Here is a 22639-nt window from a genome sequence, read left to right as displayed (position 1 = left end):
ATAATTTAGAACTGTGTTGTGTGGTTTCCAAGTGATTGGAGATTTTTGTTTACCTGTTTTTGATTTCTACTCTGACTCCATTGTGGTTGAAGGATATACTCTATGGTTTCAACTCTTTTATTTATTTATTTTTTTAATGTTTATTTATCTTTGAGAGAGAGAGAGAGAGAGAGAGAGAGACAGTGTGTGAGCGGGGGAGGGACAGAGAGAGAGGGAGAGGCAGAATCCGAAGCAGGTTCCAGGCTTTAAGCTGTCAGCACAGAGCCCGATGTGGTGCTCGAACTCACAAACCAGGAGATCATGACCTGAGGCAAAGTCAGATGCTTAACCGACCGAGCCACCCAGGTGCTCCAGGTTTCAGTTCTTTTAAAATTATTGAAGTTTTGGGGCGCCTGGGTGGCTCAGTCAGTTAAGCGTCAGGCTCAGATCATGATCTTCCGGCCCGTGAGTTTGAGCCCCGCGTCGGGCTCTGTGCTGACAGCTCAGAGCCTGGAGCCTGCTTTGGATTCTCTGTCTTCCTCTCTCTCTGCCCCTAACCCACTTGCATTCTGTCTCTATCTCTCTCAAAAATAAATAAATATTAAAAACATTTATTTAATTAAAAAAAATTATTAAAGTTTTCTCTATGTCCCAGGATATCTTGGTATATGTGCAATATATATGTATTCTGCTGTTGTTGAGTGGATTGTTCATTATATGTCAGATCTTGTTGGCTGAAGACATTGTTAAGTTGTATATTCTTGATAATTTTTTTTTATTCTATCAATTTTTGAGAGAGAGGTGTTGAAGTTTCTTTTGTATTTTTTTAGAGATTTCTCTCAGTTTTTCTTCACATATATTTCAGCTCTACTGTTTAGTACATACACATTTAGAATTTCTATGTCTTCTTGCTTAATTGATCCTTTCTCATTACATACTATCTCTGTGGAAATTTTATTTGTATTCCACATTACCTGATATTAATATAGTCAGTCAATATAGTCATTCTTGCTATCTTTTGATTAATTTTCGCATGGTACAAGTTTTACCATTTTTTTATGTCTAGCATATGTATATTATTATAATTGAAGTGAATTTTTTATAGAAACAGACATGTAAATGAGACTTCAGGAAGTAGAACTTTAGTTCACAGTTTTTCAGTACTATATACCAAAGTCACATGACCTTGGATCTTCAGAGAGAAAAAAATTATTTAAGTGAAAATTTTACATAATGCTCACGTTGTGATAACCATTCTAAATGACCATCTGACTGTGAGATCAGTACTCAGACAAAATTTCCCTTCAATCACTGTACATTTTTTAAATAAATATTTATTGGGTGCTAATTATATTACTGAAACTGTTCCATATATGTTGGACAGAAAGAGACAAAGAAGGAAATTATCATAAAGGCTTTAATAAAAATAATATGAGGTAACATAAACAAAAGTGATTTCAAAATGTTCTATAATTCTGTGGTTGGTGAAGAGATCTTAAAAGATATGTCAATCTTTGAGTGGAAACGTGAATATCAAGCAAAATATATACATGCTAAAAATTATGGCAGACTTGTAAAGAGGAGCTGTGTAAATAAAGACAGTCAGATTTTACTGATCAAAATGTATAAAATTGTGATATGACTTTCTCAGAAAATAGTTCCTCAAAATCAAAAAATAAAAAAATTGTAGAAATTGACTTTGTCAAAAGACTCTTCAACCTTCCAGTAAAACATATAATGTTCTTTTATTAACACACTACAGTCACTCTGAAGTTTTCAAATTGTCATTTTGGCCTACTTTATATTTGGCTTTTATTTGTTAAAGCAGTTTATAATGTATGCTGAAAGTTTTATGACCAATATATTTTGCCTTGAACTTAGTATCTTCGTGCTGTAGCTTATTTTTTTTTTTCTTTAACCATATAGTGGGCTTACATTACTATCCAGGGCATTCTCAATTATTTACAAGGGAATATGTAATTGTTTAAACAACTTTTTTAAATGTTTATTATTGAGAGAAAGAGAGTGTGAGCAGGGTAGGTGCAGAGAGAGTGGGGGACAGAGGATCCAAAGCAGCCTCTGAGCTGACAGCAGAGAGCCTGATATGTAGCTGGAACCCATAAACTTTGAGATCATGACCTGAGCTGAAATCAAGAGATTGATGCTTAACCTACTGAGCCAGCCAGACACCCCTATGTAATTATTAAAAATTAATACAGTCACTGAATTGATTCTTTTTAATTTTTTAATGTTTATTCATTTTTGAAAGACAGAGACAGAGCATAAGGGAGGGGGAGAGAGAGAGAGAGAGAGAGAGGGAGAAAGACACAGAATTCAAAGCAGGACCCAGGCTCCCAGCTGCCAGCACAGAGCCTAACCTAGGGCTCAAACTCACTGACTGTGAGATTATGACCTGAGCCAAGTCAGACGCTTAATCAACTGAGGACCCAGGCACCCCTGAAATGATTCTTTAAAGGAAATTTGCCCTTTATATATTATTATGTATTAGTATTATCACAACAGGTCAAAAGCTCTAGCTGAAGATACCACATTTAAATATGGAGCTGCTTTTTCTGACTTGAGGCAGGATTTATAGGCCCAGGTCAGTTAGCACCTGTGTTCACTTAGGTCAAACATCGGTACTTGTGATGTTGGTAAGAAAAATGGATAAAATCATAAAAATTCATTGTATCATCAAGAGAAAAGGTTGGAACAAGAAATTTACAAGTAGGGCTATCATAATTTTCATGTGGAGCTCTGTGTGACCTTTGTTATACTATCTTCTATGGAATTTGGGAGGAAAACTGTTGTTTAATTAATACCTTTTATTAGTATTAACTCACCCATAATGCCAAGACATATACTCAATTACTTCCTAGTTTACTTGGAATCCCCTCCCCCTCAATATTTTCGACAATTTTAAAATTAAAAATAAAATGAACCTTTCATATATGCAAAGGACCACCTAAGCAGCCTTGTATGTCCTGTTAAAAGTTACACAGAAACACTTCTAAAGCAGCCATCTCCAAGAAAAGCAAACACACACAGAGGACTTCCTGATAAATACAGACCTCCATGTCACTGGTAGAACATCTCCCAAATTAATTTCTGAAAATGAGCAATTATTTACCTTCAATACTCAGAACTCACCTCATCACAAAGGAGGTCACTGTTTCTAGTGCCCGTTTTATCACAATCACAGGGTTTGCAAACATCTACGGCGGAAGTATCTGCACCAACTTGGCGGAAAAAGTAATCCTTACACAGCTCACAGTTCCTTCCTGCGGCAGGGAAAGGTTATGCATTATGACTTCCAATTCATTAAAATCAGCTGCATAATTCAAAATTAAAGACTGTATTCCTTTGAGGGAATTCTATAATTTTCGGGACGTCCATTTTAATGCACCTTTCATCTCTACCTGCCAATTTAGTGATCCAGAGCATATGAAACAATGAACCTGTTACAAACTGTGCTTTACTTCATTAAACGCCCATCTGTTATGTAATACCACACTTCTAAAAAGCTCTGCTTTGTTGGGGCCCATCCATTTTGAAAGACTTTGCTTCCAAATTTAAAACTTTTCTTTATTTCTAGGACTAGGCACTTAATCTAAATCAAATATGAGAAATGTTTATATGTGTGGTAGGTGATGGCCATACAGTTGGAAGCAAGTATGTGTGCAGTATTGGAAATATTATTCAAGCACTAAATCTTGATTAAAAAAAAGGACACTGTTCCAAATATAATTTATTATTCTATATTAACATTATTAAAAGCAAAAGTTTCTGCTGCTTATTGCCATTTTTTTATTTCAAATACCAAAATATAAATTTATTATGTTTAGATATACCAAATATGTTTCATATTAAATATTAGAATAGACTGACATGTTAGAAATATGAGGTAATTCCCATAGTTTACAATTTATTATTTAGAAATTTTCTCTTGACATTTTATATAAGAAAAAACTTAAACTTCAGGGAGCTTCTAAAGTAAATGTGAGTAGTATATAAGATCACTGAAAGGAGCTGAAATAAAACTCAAGACTATCAATTCCCCCTTAAACATTATGCACTCTGTTCAAATATTGTTGAAATTGGCTCAATATCAAAAGACTATAGAAATAACTTAATCAAGTAAAAAACACATCCTGATGGATATTGGCCATGGACTAATTAAAAATTAAATGGATTTATAATATTTCTAGAATATATCTATTTGCATATGCTGATGACTCCCAAATTTCTATCTTTAATCTAGAAATTTCTTTATTTATCATTCAATGAATATTTATTGAGTGATTACCACGTTTCAAACACTGAGCTAAATGCTGAGGAATACAGTAGCAGGCCAAATACACATTGTACCCTTTCATAGAGTTTTCTTACAGTCTGGTGGGTAAAATGAATTCTAATTAAACAATTATAGGAATAAATATGCATTTACCAATTGTGATAAACATAAGGTGCCACTAAAGTGTATAGATGATAGTGATCTGTCCTGAGGCATCACAAAAGGCTCTTTTTGAGAAAGGAGCTTCAAAACTGTGTTTCCAATTGCCCGCAAGAGTTTCTCTTATCTCTTGGGAAACACTGTGAATATTTCCAAAACAGAACTTGCCATCTTCTCCCTAAGCTTCTCTGAACCTCTTGTGTTTCCTATCTCAATGGTTAGCACCAACATTGACCCTCCTACTCAAACTGGAATGTTAGAATTGCAACTTGACTCTTTCTTTGCCTTATCTACACCCTACACTTTTGCTCAGAAAACACAGTCCCTTTCCATTCCAAATATCTCTTGGATCCAATTCTCTATATCCACATGATTTCAAATGTACTCTAGAATTCTTTCTTACCTGGACTACTGCAGTATCCCAAACCACTTTTGGCTCTCTCCAATTCTTCTCAACTTTATAACCAGATTGGTTATAAACACGAAACTTTTTATGTCCCTTTCCTATAAAATACCTTCTATTAACCTGAGGATAGAAGCCAAACTCCTTAGCACAGTTTATACAGTCTTCCAGATCTGGCCCCTGACTTCCATCTTAGCACCTTTACTTACTCTCTCCCATCTTCCCTTACATCAGTTCTTTCAGGGTGCCATGTTTCTTCCTCCTCTAGGCCATTGCACATCTGTATCTCTTACTAGAAAGCTTTGTCAACTCCCTAATTCTCCTCCTCACTCCTCCACCTGGTTAATTCCTACTACATTTGCCCTATCTTAGCACTCCTCAGACAGGTTTATAATTGTTCCTTCAATAGTGTGCCTTTCAGGGGCATCTGGGTGGCTCAGTCAGTTAAGCATCCAACTTCGGCTCAGGTCATGATCTCACAGTCTGGGGGTTCACATGCTGCATTGGATTCTGGCCTGACAGCTCAGAGCCTGGAGCCTGCTTAGGATTCTGTGTCTCCCTCTCTCTCTGCTCCTCTCTCTCTCTCTCTCTCTCTCAGAAGTAAACATTAAAAAAATAGAGTGCCTTTCCTACTATATAATAATCCACAGAAAGACAGGAAAATTCATCTTTTTCATCGTTATATTCCTAGCACCTAGCCATGTTCTCGTGACATTTTAGGTCATCAGTAATTATCCAATAAATTCATTCATGCTTCAGGGTGGCACACTTTCAAATCCATCAGACTTGGACCATTTTATTTTGCAAATTGAGATGTTTCCTATTTCTGCTTTTAATTTACGAGCCCATCAGAAAATGGTAATTTTCAATGAAAAGTCAAAGTGCTATATGTTTTTTAAGGTTTTTTTTTATTTATTTATTTTGAGAAAGAGAGAGCATGAGCAGGGGAGGGGGGAAGAGAGAGAGGGAGAGAGAGAATTCCTAGCAGGCTCTGAGCTGACAGGGCAGACATGAGGCTCAGTCTCATAACTGTGAGATCATGACCTGAGTTGAAATCAAGAGCCAGATGCTTAACTGACTGAGCCACCCAGGTGTCCTGCTATCTCATTTTATAACAAGATTTTGATAATCATCTTCTTTGTTTCATTAGCATTTTTAAAAAGAGTATTCCCAGATTACCAGATTCAGGCCAATTTTGAGTGAATATAAACGGCACTACATGCAAATCCAGACATAATGGAAGATCAAGGTCACACAAAGAAACTTATTTTAAGGGTATACATATTCAAACTAATATTTCCTGAGTTTTCTAAAATATACTCATGGCTTAATAAAATGACATGTACTTTAAAAAAATAAAACTGTCTTGAAAAGATATAGTCTAAGATTTGAGTGTGTTTCTGAAAACTACCTGATTATTTAGAAAACTAAACAAGCTTTAGTTTTCAAACCTACAAGTACCATTTCTTTAAGTTTTTATTTAAATTCCAGTTAGTTAATATACACTGCAATATTAGTTTCCAGTACAATATAGTGATTCGACACTTCCGTAGTGCTCATCACAACAAGTGCCCTCCTTAATCCCCATCACTTATTTAATTAACCCATTCTCCCACCCACCTCCCCTTTGGGAACTATCAGTTTGTTCTCAATAGTTAAGAGTCTGTTTCTTGGTTTCTCTCTCTCTCTCTCTCTCTCTCTCTCCCTTTGCTCATTGTTTCGTTTCTTAAATTCCACATATGAGTGAAATCATATCAAGGCACTTTCTTAAGTAAGATAGCAATAACATAATTTAAAATGATTGCATTGCATGAAGAAGCACATGGACCTCAAAGGCCAAATCAGCCTTGGTTATTTGTTATCTATGATTGCTAGTTACCTGTGGTGTTATGTTCACAATCATCACAGACCCCTCCACCTCCTCTGTGGTGCTCAAATGGAAATGGGTCCACTGAGATGTTGTAGTGGCAGCTTCTGGAATGGTTGTTGCATTGACAAGGTTTGCAGTTGAAAGCATGAACTTGATCACCTTGGCGGAAAGGCTTATCATTATAAAGAGGCAAGCAGTGATCACACTGAAACAATAAAGTAACAGAACAATAAAGAAATATAAAAAAGTGATTTTTGTCTTTAGATTTATATATCAGGCACTTTCACTAGACGTAAAACTAACATCAAAGAGTTAAAAGCAAGAAAAAATTGTTTTTGAAAAAATATTTTATAAATCAGAAATTAGCATATTATAGGTAGTATGAAATTATAAGTGTGCATACAAGCTGAAATTATGCAAAATGGTGTGAATAACCAGTGGGAAAAGTTTATGATTGTTCCATAATCTTTAATTTTTTTTGTCAAAACATTAAAATTTGGCTTCCAGTTTTAGGTTCCATAAGTAAAGAGCCTGGAGTCACCACTCCATCCTAACAAGTAACAAGCTGAACAGACTGAAAAATCACCAACACTTCTTGGATCTCTAAGGGGAAAAATGGGACAAACAGCTGTCCCCAAGGTTGAAAAAGCAGACTGACAGATACAGGGAGTCTCAGTGACAAAAGCAGAGACTCACCAGCAGAAGACTCCATGGGAACCAGTTTCAGGGGAAAAATGAAGACGTATCTGTACTTAACAATTTGCTGGAGATTCAATAGCAATACGTCTGAGAAATGACCTCTCCAAGGGGACCTAGTTACAAAGGGTGCTCCCAACCATTTTGTGGCATTTACCTCCAGGAGCCTGACCAGGTTCTCATAGTAAATATCAGGAGAATATTTCCTAATGCTTCTGGCAGAAAGAGGGAGAGGGAGTAATTTTGAAATAAATTAGTGCTCACTGCTCTTTTCAAAATGTATTTATTTATTTAAGGCAGAAAAAGAGATAGAGAAAGCAGAAGAGGGGCAAAAAGAGAGGGAGACAGAGAATCTGAAGTAGGCTCTGTGCTGACAGCAGAAAGCCCAATGGGGTGGGGGTGGGGGCTCGAACTCATGAACCATGAATGAGATCATGACCTGAGTGAAAGTTGGTCACTTAACCAACTGAGCCACCCAGGTGCCCCTCACTGTTGTTTTTAATGGTATTTACCCTCAGGAGAAATTAGTTAAATATAGCCTAACCTGCTGGGGAATTTTCTGAGCTAAACCAACTTCGAGAAGAGAAATACTCAACTCCAGCCCACTCCAGACATCCTGCCCACCTATAGGTGGTAGAGACAGAGAAGCACATGTGAAGTTCACAGCCCAGAAGCACAGGCTCACTAAAAGACTAATCATAGGACTATATAGTACTTCCCCCACAGTTCACCACAATGCTAAAGGCCTGTATATAACAGTTGCTTTTACCAGGCACTTCTATCTATGAAGAAAAAACTACAAGGAACACTAAAGGCAAAAATCCCCACAAAAAACCAAAAAAATTAAAAAACATGCCACACACACAGTTTGAAAAGAAAGAGCAAGCATCAGAATCAGATATGTCAGGGATGTTGGAATTATCAGACCAGGAATTTAAAATATCTGTGATTAAAATGCCAAGGGCTCTGATGGATAAAGAAGACAGCATGCAAGAAAAGATGGGCAACGTAAGCAGAGAGATAGAAATCCTAAGAAAGAAACAAAAAGAAAAGCTAAAGATCAAACAGAAATGAAGACTCTCTTTGATGAGCTTATTAACAGATTGGACTGAGCAGAGGAAGGAATTTCTGAGGTAGATGATGTATCAATAGAATCCTCAAAAACTGAAAAGCAAAGAGAATAAAAACTGAAGAAAAAAAAAAACAGACAAGCCAAGGACAATGGGACAACTATAAAAGGTATAACATACACATAATGGAAACACCAGAAGGTTAAGAGAGAAAGGAATGGAAGAAATATCTGAAACAATAATGACTGAGAATTTCTTCAATTTAATGTGAAACACCAAACCACAGATCCAGGAAGCTTAGAGAACACCAAGCAGGATAAATACTAAAAACAAAAAACAAAACAGGAGTGCCTGGATGGCTCAGTCAGTTGAGCGTCCTACTTCAGCTCAGGTCATGATCTCAGTTCGTGGTTTCAAGCCCCATGTTGGGCTCTGTGCTGACAGCTCAGAGCCTGGAGCCTGCTTCAGATTCTGTGTCTCCCTCTCTCTCTGCCTCTCCCCTGCTCATGCTCTGTCTCTCTGTCTCTAAAAAAATATAAACATTAAAAGAAATTAAACAAAACAAGACAGCAAAATCTGTACCTGGACCCAGAGTTTTTAAACTATAAAAAATCAAAGATAAAGGAAAAATCCTGAAAGAAGACAGTTTTAAAAACATCTGACCTGTAGAATCACAAAAGAATTACATCTAACTTCTCAAAAACCATGCAAGTAAGAGGAGAGCTGAGTGAAATGCCTAGGTGTCAAGAGAAAAAAGTCACCAACCTAGAATTCTGTACCCTGCCAAATTATGCTTCAAAAGTGAAGGAGAAATAATCACTTTCTCACACAAACAAAAATTGGAATTTGTTGCCAGTAGATCTGTCTCACAAGAAATGTTCAAATTTCTTTAGAGAGAAGAAAAATACTGTAGGTCAGAAACTCAGATCTACATAAAGGAAGAGCATCAAAGAAGGAATAAGTGAAGGTAAAACTTTAAAAATGTTCCATCAGTCATAAACATGAAGGGATTTAAAATATAATAAACTAACACTTAGTAGACTGTAAGTTAACATTTGAAACTTTGTGAATTAAATTGTATTTCCTGTAAAAAAAATTGAGTAGCTTGAATAGTGTTTGCTTTCTTATCCTATAACTCTATAACTTTCCATTCTGAGCAAGCATCTTTTCTATGCCTTGGTGAATTATCATATTGCTTTGTAAGTATGGATCCATCATTTTTTTAATATTTATTTTATTTATTTATTTTTAATTTTTTTTTAATGTTTATTTATTTTTGAGACAGGGACAGACAGCAAGAATGGGGGAGGGTCAGAGAGAGAGGGAGACACAGAATCCGAAACAGTCTCCAGGCTCTGAGCTGTCAGCACAGAGCCCAACGCAGGACTCGAACTCACGGACCGCGAGATCATGACCTGAGCTGAAGTCGGACGCTTAACCAACTGAGCCACCCAGGCGCCCCTATTTTATTTATTTTTGAGAGGGAGAGAGAGAGAGAGACAGTGAGAGTGGGGACAGTGAGAGCAGAGACAGAAGGAGACGGAGAATCCCAAGCAGGCTTCACACTGTCAGCATAGAGCCCCAATAGGGGCTCGAACCCACAAACTGTGAAATCATGGCATGAGCCAAAATCAAGAGTCAGACACTTAATCAACTGAGCCATCCAGCTGCTGCCCAACTTCCATCATTTTAATCTTTGCACTTCCAGTGTCGTCTTCACCCTATTCCTCGTAACCACTGTGCTCATATTTACACAAATGTAAAATGCAGCTTTTTATCCGCTGCACATACAGAGTCTTTCAAATGGTGGCACCGGTCAGCTACATCTTCTGTGAAGAAAGAAATGCTCAATTCCCCTTTTTGCATATTCCTGTTTCTGAAATGTCACATGGGTTTATTCCTGACAGACTAGGAAGCAGCACAACTGCAAGCTCTTTAGGAATGAACTCAACGGATGTGTACCAACCAATCACCAACAGACTGAAATAAGAGACATGATTGGTCACTGATCATGATGTGCACTCATTCTTTCCATAGTAATTTGTAGACTGAAGAGCCAGAAGCTAAATCTGTACTTTATAAAATTACTCACCATTAATATACCATGAAAACTAATATTTTAACCATACTGTTGGAATATTGTGTTGTCTAACTAAACTATGGAAACTGAAATTTATGTATATTGGAACTCTGCAGAGTAAATATTTTTAAAGATTTTGTTGCATATGGCCAAATTCCTTCTAGAAAATTAAATTTATAGTCCCACCAGAAATATATGAGAATGTCCATTTTATGTTCTGTTCAACCTAAAACTGCTATTATCTCTTCATGATTTTTAGAAAAATATTAATCACTGTTTTGGTAGGTATGTCTTTTGTTACTAGTAAAGCTATATGTTTTTCATCTGGTTCTTGGCCAAATATAATATTTTTTGAGGAAACTTTTCATTTGTATTTTGCATATATTTTTGTGTTGATTTTAAATCTTATCACATATTAAATACATTTTTCTTTTGCGAGTCAAATAGGATTTAGTTCATAATTTTCTATATATACTTTTTTTTTCTTTTACTTTACTTCTAGTTTAGTGGCCAAAATTTTCAGTAAAACAGGTAATATACATGGCAGTTATAATGGTAGACATATTTGCATTATTTCTGAATTTAATGGAAATGTTTTTAATGTTCCAACTTTTCTAATGATGTTGACTATACCAGGTAAATTATCATTTAAAAGAACAAATATATCCTGAAATTAATAAGATCTTTTTATATTAAACATGAGAAATATATTGTCAATTTTGTTAAATGTCCTGATTTAATTATTTGACCTAGTGTATTAATAAATTGTTATAGGATAATAAATTAATTCGAATCTATGCTTGCATTCTTAATTAACATCATTAATGGTAAATCATGGCTAAAATTATTTAAGATTTTAAATTTATATTCATAAATTAACTTGTTCTATGTTTTTATAAAGACATTAAAATAAATAAAACCCTAACATTTTATTTTATTTTATTTTTTATTTTTTTTTTTTTTTAACATTTATTTATTTTTGAGACAGAGAGAGAGCATGAACAGGGGAGGGTCAGAGAGAGAGGGAGACACAGAATCTGAAACGGGCTCTAGGCTCTGAGCTGTCAGCACCGAGCCCGATGCAGGGCTTGAACTCACGGACCGCGAGATCATGACCTGAGCTGAAGTCGGACGCTTCACCGACTGAGCCACCCAGGCGCCCCAAACCCTAACATTTTAATGCAGAATCAGTATGTGCTTCAACTTATCAAGTTAACTTTAAAATCTGAGTGATCAGAAAATTCATATTTTGTACACACATTAAAACCTACTATAGTTTGTCAAGTTATGTTGCTTATAAAGTATGACTGATTCAAGATTTAAAATAATATATACATACATAACAGAATTTCTGAATTATTTTTCTTACACTCCCCCCCACCACCATTTTCTGCTATAAAATAATGTGACTTCTGAAAGTGCCCAGCTTTTCTCAGAGTTACATATTTAAATGATGAATTAGGAGAGTCAAGCCACGTAAAGTCTCAGAAAGCCCCCCTATCTATTCATAACAATGATCCTTTGAAATTTTTATTTTTTTAAGATTATTAAAAACTATTTTGATATTCTGGACAAGAAAGGTCATTTCCTTTTACTATTTTCTGCAATAAACATTTAATATGTTAGAGCAGTTTGACATATTTCATAATCATTACTTGGACAAACTGTAGTCTAAAGCATTTTTTACCAGGATTTTTTTTTCCTCCACTAGTTCATAGTTGAACAATTTCCTCCCTTAATATTTTTAAAGTTGGAAAGAAAAAGTATATAAAAATTTAATTGTCCAATGTGTTGCTGTTCTGTGGTATTCTGAAATTTTTAGCATGAAAGCACATAGTTTTGTTACTTAGCCAAGGAAAAGGAAAACAAAAGACAGAGAGAGGAAAATGAGATGGAAACATCAATATTTTCCCATCAGGTAATGCTTAATTCCAATAATTAGTAAAGAATTCACTCTTACATTTTGGTAAATTTTTGAAAACCTTTATTATATTCTTTTTGGAATAGAAGTTTTTTTTTATTTGCTGAAGATTCTTTCTCCCCAAAACCTTTTCTCACCCTTGGCACTGGGATACCTGTACTTTTTCTCCTCCCACAGCACTCCATACCCTGACCATGTTCCTACTGTTTTGAAGTGAAATTATTGCTTTACTTACATGTATCTTCCAGGAGTTACAAGTTACTGACTTTTGTACTCCCTGTGTCATCTGCATAGAAGCTTACTAGACAATTGCTAAGCTGTTAACTGAAAATTCACATTTAATAAATATAGTAATATCCAAAATAGTCATTCTTAAGAAAATTTAGAGAGGGGACACAATGGAAAAAATTTATAAATAGGGTAAGGTTTATATAAAGACTTCAAAATTGGATGTTATTAGATGATTTTCAATAAACAATTCACAAATATAATAGTCATTTTGTAAAAGAAAGTTATGTAGCAATCTATAAGAATATTGTCAATTATGGATCGTTGGCCAAAAAAATAAAAAAACAATTAAAAGCAGGGGAACAAACCTCTTTAAGTTTTATTTCACCAGCAATAATCACTTGCAAATCAAATTATATAGAATTCAATGTTAGATCTTAGGCATATGCTTGAAGTCAGAAGTTTTAGTTCAATTACTGGTGCTGCCACTAACAGTAAAAGGTAAGAGGAAATGCAGACTTTCTGTATGCTGCACCCTCTCTCAAGCATTTAACATGGATTATTTCATTGAATCCTTTAGCCTTTGGATCATATAAGTATCTCACATCTGATTTCTGTTTGTTGATTTGTTAGCCCTGTGCTCTCACATAATTAATTCTACCTCTTTAAGCCTTATTTTTGTTATTTATCACATGGGGTAATAACACCTGCCTCATAGAATTGTTGTAAAGATCAAGTGCTTAGCAGAGAGTCTATCACATAGTAAGCTTTTAGCAAACACTGTGTACTACTTTATTATCAGATTAGCAACTGAGAGTTAAAGAGGTTAAGTACCATGAAAAATATCATTGGACAGGAAGTCCTTGAAGCTACTTTACCTCTGCGAATCTTAGTTTCTTCATCTCTAAAAGGAAGACAACTCAATTCAATAGCTTTATTTTTGACTCAAAGGATAAGTGGTAATATTTAAGCAATGCCCAACACAAAGCCTGGCACAAATTACATATTCAAAATCTGGAAGTTACAAGATGGAGAAGGAAGAAGGAAAAGAAAGAGGAGGGTAAAAATCCAACAGAGGTGTTTATCTGAAGTTCAAGTGACACTAGCAGTATATAAGACTGCCGCAGTGCAATATATTAACTATAACCATTAATAGGGGATTCTGTGATCAGAAGTGTACTAGTGCATGGTCTAATGTGGAGGATGTAGCCTAAAGAATGGAGCAATGAGCAATTAATGACCAAATTTTATTTCTGGTTAATTTTATCGTCTGTAGCTCTAACGACGGAAAAGGCCTGATCTACACATACTTCCTAGGAGCCATCAGATATCATTAGGATGTAACTATCACTTCTAGTAGGCTTAACTATAGGGGAGATATATTCTAACTGAATAAATGGAAGAATAGATGAAAACTCACTTTCTGAGTTCCTGGCTTTGGAGGAGAGAAATGAGCTCATTAAGTTCTCTTCCCCAGGTCAATTAGCCATGCAATTAATCTCGTTTTCTAATGTTTTTAAAAAACTCTATCTCCATTGCAACACTTTGGCCAAATGCAAAATTTTTGCTGCAAGATGATGCCAGATATTTTTTTTTATTTTTTTTATTTTTTTTTATTTTTTTGCTTCTTTGAAAGTCTTCTTACTGGCAACTTTGCTCACCCGATGTTGGTGTTTTATTATTCAAGTTATGCTTTCTTGAATAAAGGTGGTGGAAGTGATGATACGGAATCCGTGTTCCTGTCATCCTGATTATAGATGCAGTTTGTCTTTTACAAAGCAACTGCCGGCTGTTTGAGTTTGGGATGTTGCCTACATGAGTTTGTGGAGCAAATCCAGCCAAAGCATTCTTTTGGTATTTTTATGAAGACCACATTTCTGTTTTTCGACTGTGATCTAAAACATAAATCTCATTTAAGAATTTATTTTTACCATTAACCTAAAAAAGACATTATCAAAAAGGCTTGTATATAAGACTACACTAAATACTACAATAATGCTCAATAATGCTTCAAAGACACAGTCCTGGCTTTTTTAATGTTTAAAATCAAAGAAAAATTTGCCACTGACCTAATGGAGTGGCTTGAGTACTACCAAGTAGCTGTTGTTGAAAATGTCTAGCCTCCCCTTTGTGGACAATAAAAAACCTGCAGAAATATTAGTAACATCTTATCTCTACCTAAAGAAAACAAGCATAGATATTATTTTCAACTCTCAAGTTGATTTTTTTTTAAATATATTACAGTACCAGGGTGACATGGGTTTGTAGAAGCAGAAACTAGTCCTAGGAAGGAGGTGCCAGGACATTCCATTGAACCCAACAATTCCAGTGGGAGTTCAGAAAAGTGCATTTTTAAAACTAGTGGTAAAGATTTTTTTAATTGTGAAGAAAAGGAAACAATGCCCCAAAGAGAATGCTTTGAAAATGTCTTATCTTGCCAAAGGAATATAATGAGTAATTATTTTATAGTGCTTTCACTTTTAAGTTTTGAATTGTCATTGATACTTACAAGACATGGAACTTCATAGCAAGAGGGAGGTAAAATGCAGAAATATATCCTTTGTATGTGTTCTCAAGATACAGTAAACGTATAGAATTTTGGTCTCTAGACAACATAGAATATTTTGAGAAAATAAAGTCTTAAAGGTACAGACATCACCTGGTCCAAATTGGTATGAAATCTAAGCAAAAGTCTATTATTCACTTTTTTGTTGGGTCCATAGAAGACATTTTTCTGTGTACTTGGAGTTCTGTACAATATAGTATTTACTATAAATAAAAACATGAAACTTAAAAAATTATAAATATAAATGTAGAAAAGTATTCATAATATAGTTTGAACTTAAAAATGATGTTAAGGATAACATGGAGAGTCTAATGCTATTTTCTAGATAGAGCTAGATTCATCTGCAGACATGGATATAGAGCTACAACTTTAAGCAGATAGAAACGGATAATACAGATTTACAATAACAACAACAAAAGATCTGAGAGGATATGAACCAAGAGCATTTGCTGAGGTTATCTATGGACGGTAGAGCTATAGAAGGCTTTTACTTTTTATAAGTTTGTTTTTTCCGCAGGATGCATTTATTACTAATGTATTAAAAAACTGAGGGCAAATAAAATGCAACTCCTTGGATACTTACAAGAAAATTACACATAATTTGCATGTAACACTTCACTAAGAGAAGCTAAGAAAATTAAAATGTTCCAGTTTTAAATTATACACAGATCAGTAAGATACTACAGAGGAAATGATTATTTTTTCAAGTCAATGTAGGCTGAGTTTATGAATTACCAGAAAACAGAGTATGAACTTTTTAAAGATATAAATGTTTCCGAACAATGAGATTAATAAGGATTTTGAGAGATGACAGTCAAATTTTCTGTTGTAAAATTCGATTTAAAAGATACAGAACTAAACGACACACTGACATATTGGCATTTGATCTTAAGGACAATGCTGTGTTACCATCATTTTGTGTGGTTCACAAAGACAGATTAAAGACAAGAAATACTTTGTAGTCTATCCTTTGATTATTAACTTTCATGCAATGTAAATTTTTGGTTTCATAATTGCGTCTCTTTACAACTTCTTCCAGATAATTCTGAGAACCATGGCAAAATAGAAGAAACATGAGTAACTTTTGAGTAAATTATGAGCATTATGAGTAAATTTTTGATCTCATAATTTTCTTCTATCTTTTCTATCAATGACATTTAAATTTTTATTTAAAATTTAGAAACATTTGCATACATTTTATGCAGTTTCTGAAACAGTTTTCTACTTAATGTTTTTCCAATCTCCAGTTAATCATTTGTCACTTTAAATGATGTGTTTCTTCTATAACAACTGGATTCCCCTGATATGTTCCTGGATGCTCAAATTATAAAATTAGACAATGGCTTTATCAGGGTTGAGGAACTTTATCATTGATTCATTTAACTGCTTTCATTTTGATAGCTTCTTAAGGGCTACTAATCAACTCCATGAAGTTGGAACCAAATACCTTGACATATTCAGGTAGGATTGACATAGAACAATCAGTGAATCTAGAAGACACTAATGAAATCTATTTTATTGTATTACATTCTAACAATACACAATGATATTTCTCTGAGACCATTAAATGGAATAGTATTCTCTTGTTACCATTACAGACTAGCAAAGACAATCTCTCAAAGATAATCTACAGGTCCAACAGCATTTTACCAACTCCCTCCCATCAGTCTCATTTTTGATCCATTAATTATGAATACTTTCAAATTTACAGAAAAAAATATGAACTGCATATAGGAAAATTTAAAGAAGTGAGACTTTAGCAGCACATCATTTATTCAGTCACCTATGCAACAATCTTTAATGACCATTATGTATCTTTGAAGGAAGAAGAAAATATCTTCTTAGCCAAAGATACATAGTTCCTAGGAAGGATGGGGGTGGTGCTGATCTTCCTGAAAGTTACTCATAGAAGAGCTCAAAAGACCTAACAGACTCAATGCCCTTTGAAACCTCAAGTTCAGAAAAATGACCATGAGTCATCAAAGGAACAACTTGTCTTTAACATTCACAGATTAAGAAAACAGAGAACCTGCTTTTGAATTATTTCAAAAATAGATTGAATCATTTCTTAAATGTTCATTTTAATTTTTTTAATATTCAAAATTCAATTATATTTCCTTTTTTTGACATTGCCATTTTTTTAAATTTATTTTTTTATTGTTTTTAATTTTTATGTGTTGTTTTTATTTAAATCCCAGTTAGTTAACATATAGTGTGATAATGGTCTCAGGAATAGAATTTAGTAATTTATCACTTACATATAATACCCAGTGCTTGTCCCAACAAATGCCCTCCTTAATGCCCATCACCCATTTAGCCCATCCCCCACCCACCTCCCCTCCAGCAGCCCTGTTTGTTCTCTGTATTTAAGTGTCACTTGTGATTTGCCTCCCTCTCTGTTTTTATCTTATTTTTCCTTCCCTTCCCCTATGTTCATCTGTTTTGTTTCTTAAATTCTACATATGAATGAAGTCACATCTGGAGGTGCACCTGGCTTGCTCACTCAGAAGAACTTGCAACTTTCGATTTCTGGATCATGAGTTTGAGCCCCAGGCTGGGTCTAGAGGTTATTTAAATAAAAAAACTTAAAAAAAATTGAAACTAAAAATAAAAAGTCACATCTGGAAAATCTGTAAGAAGTAGTTAATTCCCCAGTAATGATAAATGATGAAATAATCCTTTATTTTTCCTTAAGTCTAGGACATACCATACAGGTTAAAATTTAGGGGCACAAAGGACAACTATAGGTGCTGCCTTATTTTATTAAGCATTTATAGAGAAAATAGCATGTTGTCCATACGTCTGAAATCACTGCAATTATCATGAACTATTTGAATAGTCAATTTATCTGTTGTCCTTTGTAGACAACTATTAGATCTTCTTGATCTAATCAATCAGAGCATAATACCTGAAACATTGTAATTCCTCAATAAAGGTTATTGAGTAAGGGAAAGAAATGTATAAATGAATGAATAAACCAGTGAACGGATGATACAACACGAGCTCATTTTTATTAGTGAATTCACTTCATTCCTAGTTCTAGCAAAAAAAAAAGTGAAAGAAAATTGTCTCCTTTTCTACTCTCAACAGAGACATGCCCACAAATGTCTTTATCTAGACAACACTTTCATGCAATAAGAATAGCCAATATGTTATGGCATCAGTCCTAAATGCTTCATATTTATCAGCTGCCTTTCTTTCCAATAATCTATGAAGTAAGAGTTGCTATTACCTCCATTTTACAGGTAAGAAAACTGAAGAATAGGAAAGAAATAATAATTTTCTAAAGTCACTCCCTGGAATGACAATTAGTATAAACTAGAATGTAAAAATTTGTGAGGATGGCAATGCTTGCTGTGTTTTGTTCATTACAATATTCCCAGTGCCTAGAAGCCCTCACACATAGTAGGCACTCAATTTACATATATATAATATGTATTATATGTAAAAGTATACACATAGGTACATATAACTATGTATACATCATATATACATATACATATATATACATATATATTCATATATATACACACACACACACATATATATATATATATATATATATATATATATATACACAGCATATCTATATCATATTCTCCTTCATTCTCCATTAGAGCTCTCTCTCCTAATCACCATGCTATGCTGGCGCCAGGGACAGAAAATGATCTCAGGGAGAGAGGTGCTGAGTGGATCCACTTGGCTAGCTGTTCATACGTCCCTCTGCTCAAAGTGGAAGGCAGAGCCCTGGAAATCCAAAGTTGGAGTCTCTCCCCACTGGCTGGAAAATTCAGAGGTATGTAGGCAGCCCCTGCCTGTGTGGGAAGGAGAGGAAGGCATTCTGTTCCAAAGTGAGAGATTATAAAATGCTCACTTTTTAAGAAGTCAGTATGGTACTAACTGAGCTAAAAGAGGCAATTTGTTCAACTACTCCCAAATGGCCTAAATGAATTAGAGATCTTCTGAAAGTCTGTAAATTGCTCCTTTCTCATCAGATTAGTGTGTTGGAAATTTTAAGAGCCTAAATCTCTAATAATAATAATTGTTCTCCAGCTCTGTTCAGAGCTTCCTCTTTTCTTTCAATGTAGCAGTTCAATTGTGTTCGAATGATGTTGTTTCAGTAGAATTTCTTGTGTCTACTAGAGAAATCAGCTTTATAAACATAAAAACTTCAGTGTAGTCACATAACTACTTGTTCCAATAGAAGTTTCCCTTTGTAGACCTAGTGCTCCAACCACAGATGTATGATTAGACAAACATGCGAACTTCTATCAGTGATAGGTTGGGTGCAGTGGGGGATGATAGCACAGATGAAATATCCAACTACAGAGAGAATCCGGACAGAAAGTGACTCAGTGCTTTGCATATAGTAGGTGATCAATAGATGTTTGAGGAATGCATGAATGAATGATCTAATGGACTGTTTACATTTGTGACATGTTACAGGACTATACCTTAGTTTATCTAGTATTTATTGGAATGGTAACACTAAAGGTTTAAAGGTAAATGCAGTAGTTTCCTACAGATTTTTACCTATAGATTATTATGTAATCTCAATTAGCAAACCCTAAATGATTACCAGGCCTTGCCATTGAGAAGGCTTAAATGTTCATGTATTTATCCTTGAATTCTTCCTTCAGTAATTCTTTCCCCTGGTTAGAAATTCTCATATAATTAAAGCGTCCACAGAAAATACTTACTTAGCTGCTCTCTAGATGCTGAAAGTAACAGCATAAATTAAATAACTACTGATACTATTGGATAATACTGATGAGACAGTTGTGGTAATATAATAATCATGAACACTTAAAATACATAGCCTAACAAATCAACCATTAATATGTGTTGGCTACTTTTAGAAACTTTCTAATTTATGAAATGCCTTGTCTGTATGTCTATAGGTAAGGTTCAATGGAAGATTGTAAACTCATCCAATAAAACAAATTTTGATAACACGTGAAACAAAATCCACATTTGCAAAAATAGAGACTGTAGACAGAATTATATGGACAACTGCTTCAGTTCTACACATTGTCCATATATAAATATAACTGATAGTTTATATACTTATAAGGAGGAAACTTTTCACCCTGGCTTGGGAATGCAAACCATCTAACAATGTCTAGTTGTTGAATGAGATCCATTTGCATGACAGGCACTGGAGTCAGATTGCTTTTGAATACTGGCCATTGTTTCATATTTGATTTGTTCTCTGGCTTGCCTGCCCTTCGTATTGCCTCTTTAACTGTGGGAATTGTTCAGGGCACTAAATAGAAAAGACATGTATGAGATACACAAGGTTCTCCCAAGGTCCAGAAGAAGGACACTAAGATTTCTTCAAATTTGTAGGTTGTAACCAAGTCAATTCTCCTTTATTAGCAACTATAATAATTTACCTCTACTGATACGCCAGAAAATGTGGCCTGGAATAGAGAACACATTTGTATAGGATAATCTACACTATTTTATAAAGGAAGCCAATGAAGAGAAAATGGATACATCATATTAAAATCTCTTCAAAAATAGATTCATATTTTAAGCAGCAAAATCCATTATGTCTTTTCATTTTTAGGGTTCCTCTACACTTAGTGAGTGGACACCAAAATGTATTTGAGTTCCTATTTGGAAAGAAAGCCATTTTATATTGGAAATTTTATTTCATCTTAGACTTCAGTACTAGATTAGTAAATTTTCAAAATCCTTTCATTAGTATAGCTACATTGAATTTTTTTAAGATTTAAAATGTCAGTGAGATTTATATTATCTGTTAATTATAAATTGTCAGTCTGAATAATTTGTTTGCACTAAAGTCATCTCTATTTATTATAATAATTAGTGTGTACCAGGAAATCTTTTTTTAAATTTCACAAATGAAAGTCCTTCAATATTTTCAAATACGTGGATCTTTAATCAAGATGTTATAGTGGTACTGTAGCATAATGCTCTACACATAGAAGGCATTTAATAAATATTTGGTGAATGAAGCTAGCAAATGATCAATCATCACATTAGAACTATAAAAGTACACAATAATCATGAATTTTGTAACAGTTACCCCATCCTGAAGAGTCACCTCCACTGTTTTTAGCAGTAGCGTGAATACTTAACATAGATGATATGTGTCTGATAGATTAATAAATCATAGTACTTTAGGAAAATTAAAATATTTAGGATTGCAAAATTTATAAATAATAAAAAAGCAAACAAGCATGTTCTTTTATTCACTACCTGACTTAAAAAACAAAACACTGCAATATACATTCTACTCCATCAGTGACACATGAACTTAGCAATATCCATTCACAAGCTTTTCTTCATATCTACACTTGATATATTACTTAGTATTGTTGTGCATGTTTTTAAATATTACATAAATGGTATATTGTGTATATTATTCTATAATCTTTTTGTATTCTATTGTCTGAGAGTCTAGTTGTGTTGATGTAATAGCTATATTCATTTATATGAATTGAACTGCAGTAAGTATCCATTTAAATGTTTGCAAACTGTTTTCCCACACTGGTGACACATTCCCATCATTAATGGATGAACGAATCCCCAGTAATCTACACCTTTGCCAGCCAATGAAATTTTCAGATTTTTTGAATCTTTGCCAATATCATGAATATAAAATGTTATCTCACAGTTATGATTACTGATAACCAGTAAAATTGCAGCTGTTTCCACATGTATATTGGCCTTTTGAGTTGCCACTTCTAGCTGCTTACGCAAATTACTTGGCTCAACTTTCTTGGTTTCTTAACCAATTTTCTTGGTTTCTTAATTGGTTTGATTTAAAAATTCCCTTTGTGGGGCGCCTGGGTGGCTCAGTCGGTTAAGCGGCTGACTTCAGCTTAGGTCACGATCTCGCGGTCCGTGAGTTCAAGCCCTGCGTCGGGCTCTGGGCTGATGGCTCAGAGCCTGGAGCCTGCTTCCGATTCTGTGTCTCCCTCTCTCTCTGCCCCTCCCCCGTTCATGCTCTGTCTCTCTCTGTCTCAAAAATAAATTAAAAAAAAAAGTTAAAAAAAAATAAAAATAAAATAAAAATTCCCTTTGTTATATGTGTTGTGTTGCTAATATAATCTGCTAATATGTAGCTTTTCCTTCTCTTTATTTTAAAAATGGTAGCTTTTGGTGATTAGAAGTTTCTAATTATAATGTAGCCACATTTATTAGTTTCTTCCTCTACAGTTTTTCCTTCTTGTATTCAGAAGTTGTAAAGACATACTATATTTTCTGTGGAAAAATTATTTTTAAATTGTTTCTTTTTTGTCCTTGGGTATATAAAAATAATTATTTTCATGTTTCTATCCTATATCTAGCCACTTTGCTGAATTCCCCTCAATATTTAATAATTTGTGGAATTTTTTGCA

At 34.3% G+C, this 22639-nt stretch overlaps 1 protein-coding gene across 3 annotated transcripts in view; it reads right to left on the bottom strand.

Annotated features, from left to right (window-relative positions):
* USH2A (usherin) overlaps positions 1-22639 on the bottom strand; it is a 739062-nt gene that overhangs the window by 617724 nt on the left and 98699 nt on the right. For all 3 annotated transcript variants that reach the window (XM_019465619.2, XM_053908979.1, XM_053908980.1), the window contains exons 10-11: positions 6715-6910; positions 3130-3260 (exon numbers count right to left, since the gene is read on the bottom strand). In XM_019465619.2, the coding sequence (XP_019321164.2) occupies positions 3130-3260; positions 6715-6910 (327 nt within the window). The remainder of the gene's footprint in view (positions 1-3129; positions 3261-6714; positions 6911-22639) is intronic.

Source organism: Panthera pardus, unplaced genomic scaffold (assembly GCF_024362965.1).
Source record: "Panthera pardus isolate Hobbes unplaced genomic scaffold, ASM2436296v1 HiC_scaffold_21, whole genome shotgun sequence".
Lineage (NCBI taxonomy): Eukaryota > Metazoa > Chordata > Mammalia > Carnivora > Felidae > Panthera > Panthera pardus.
The sequence above is the reverse complement of the archived record's forward strand: the minus strand, read 5'-3'. Positions and strand labels throughout refer to the sequence as shown.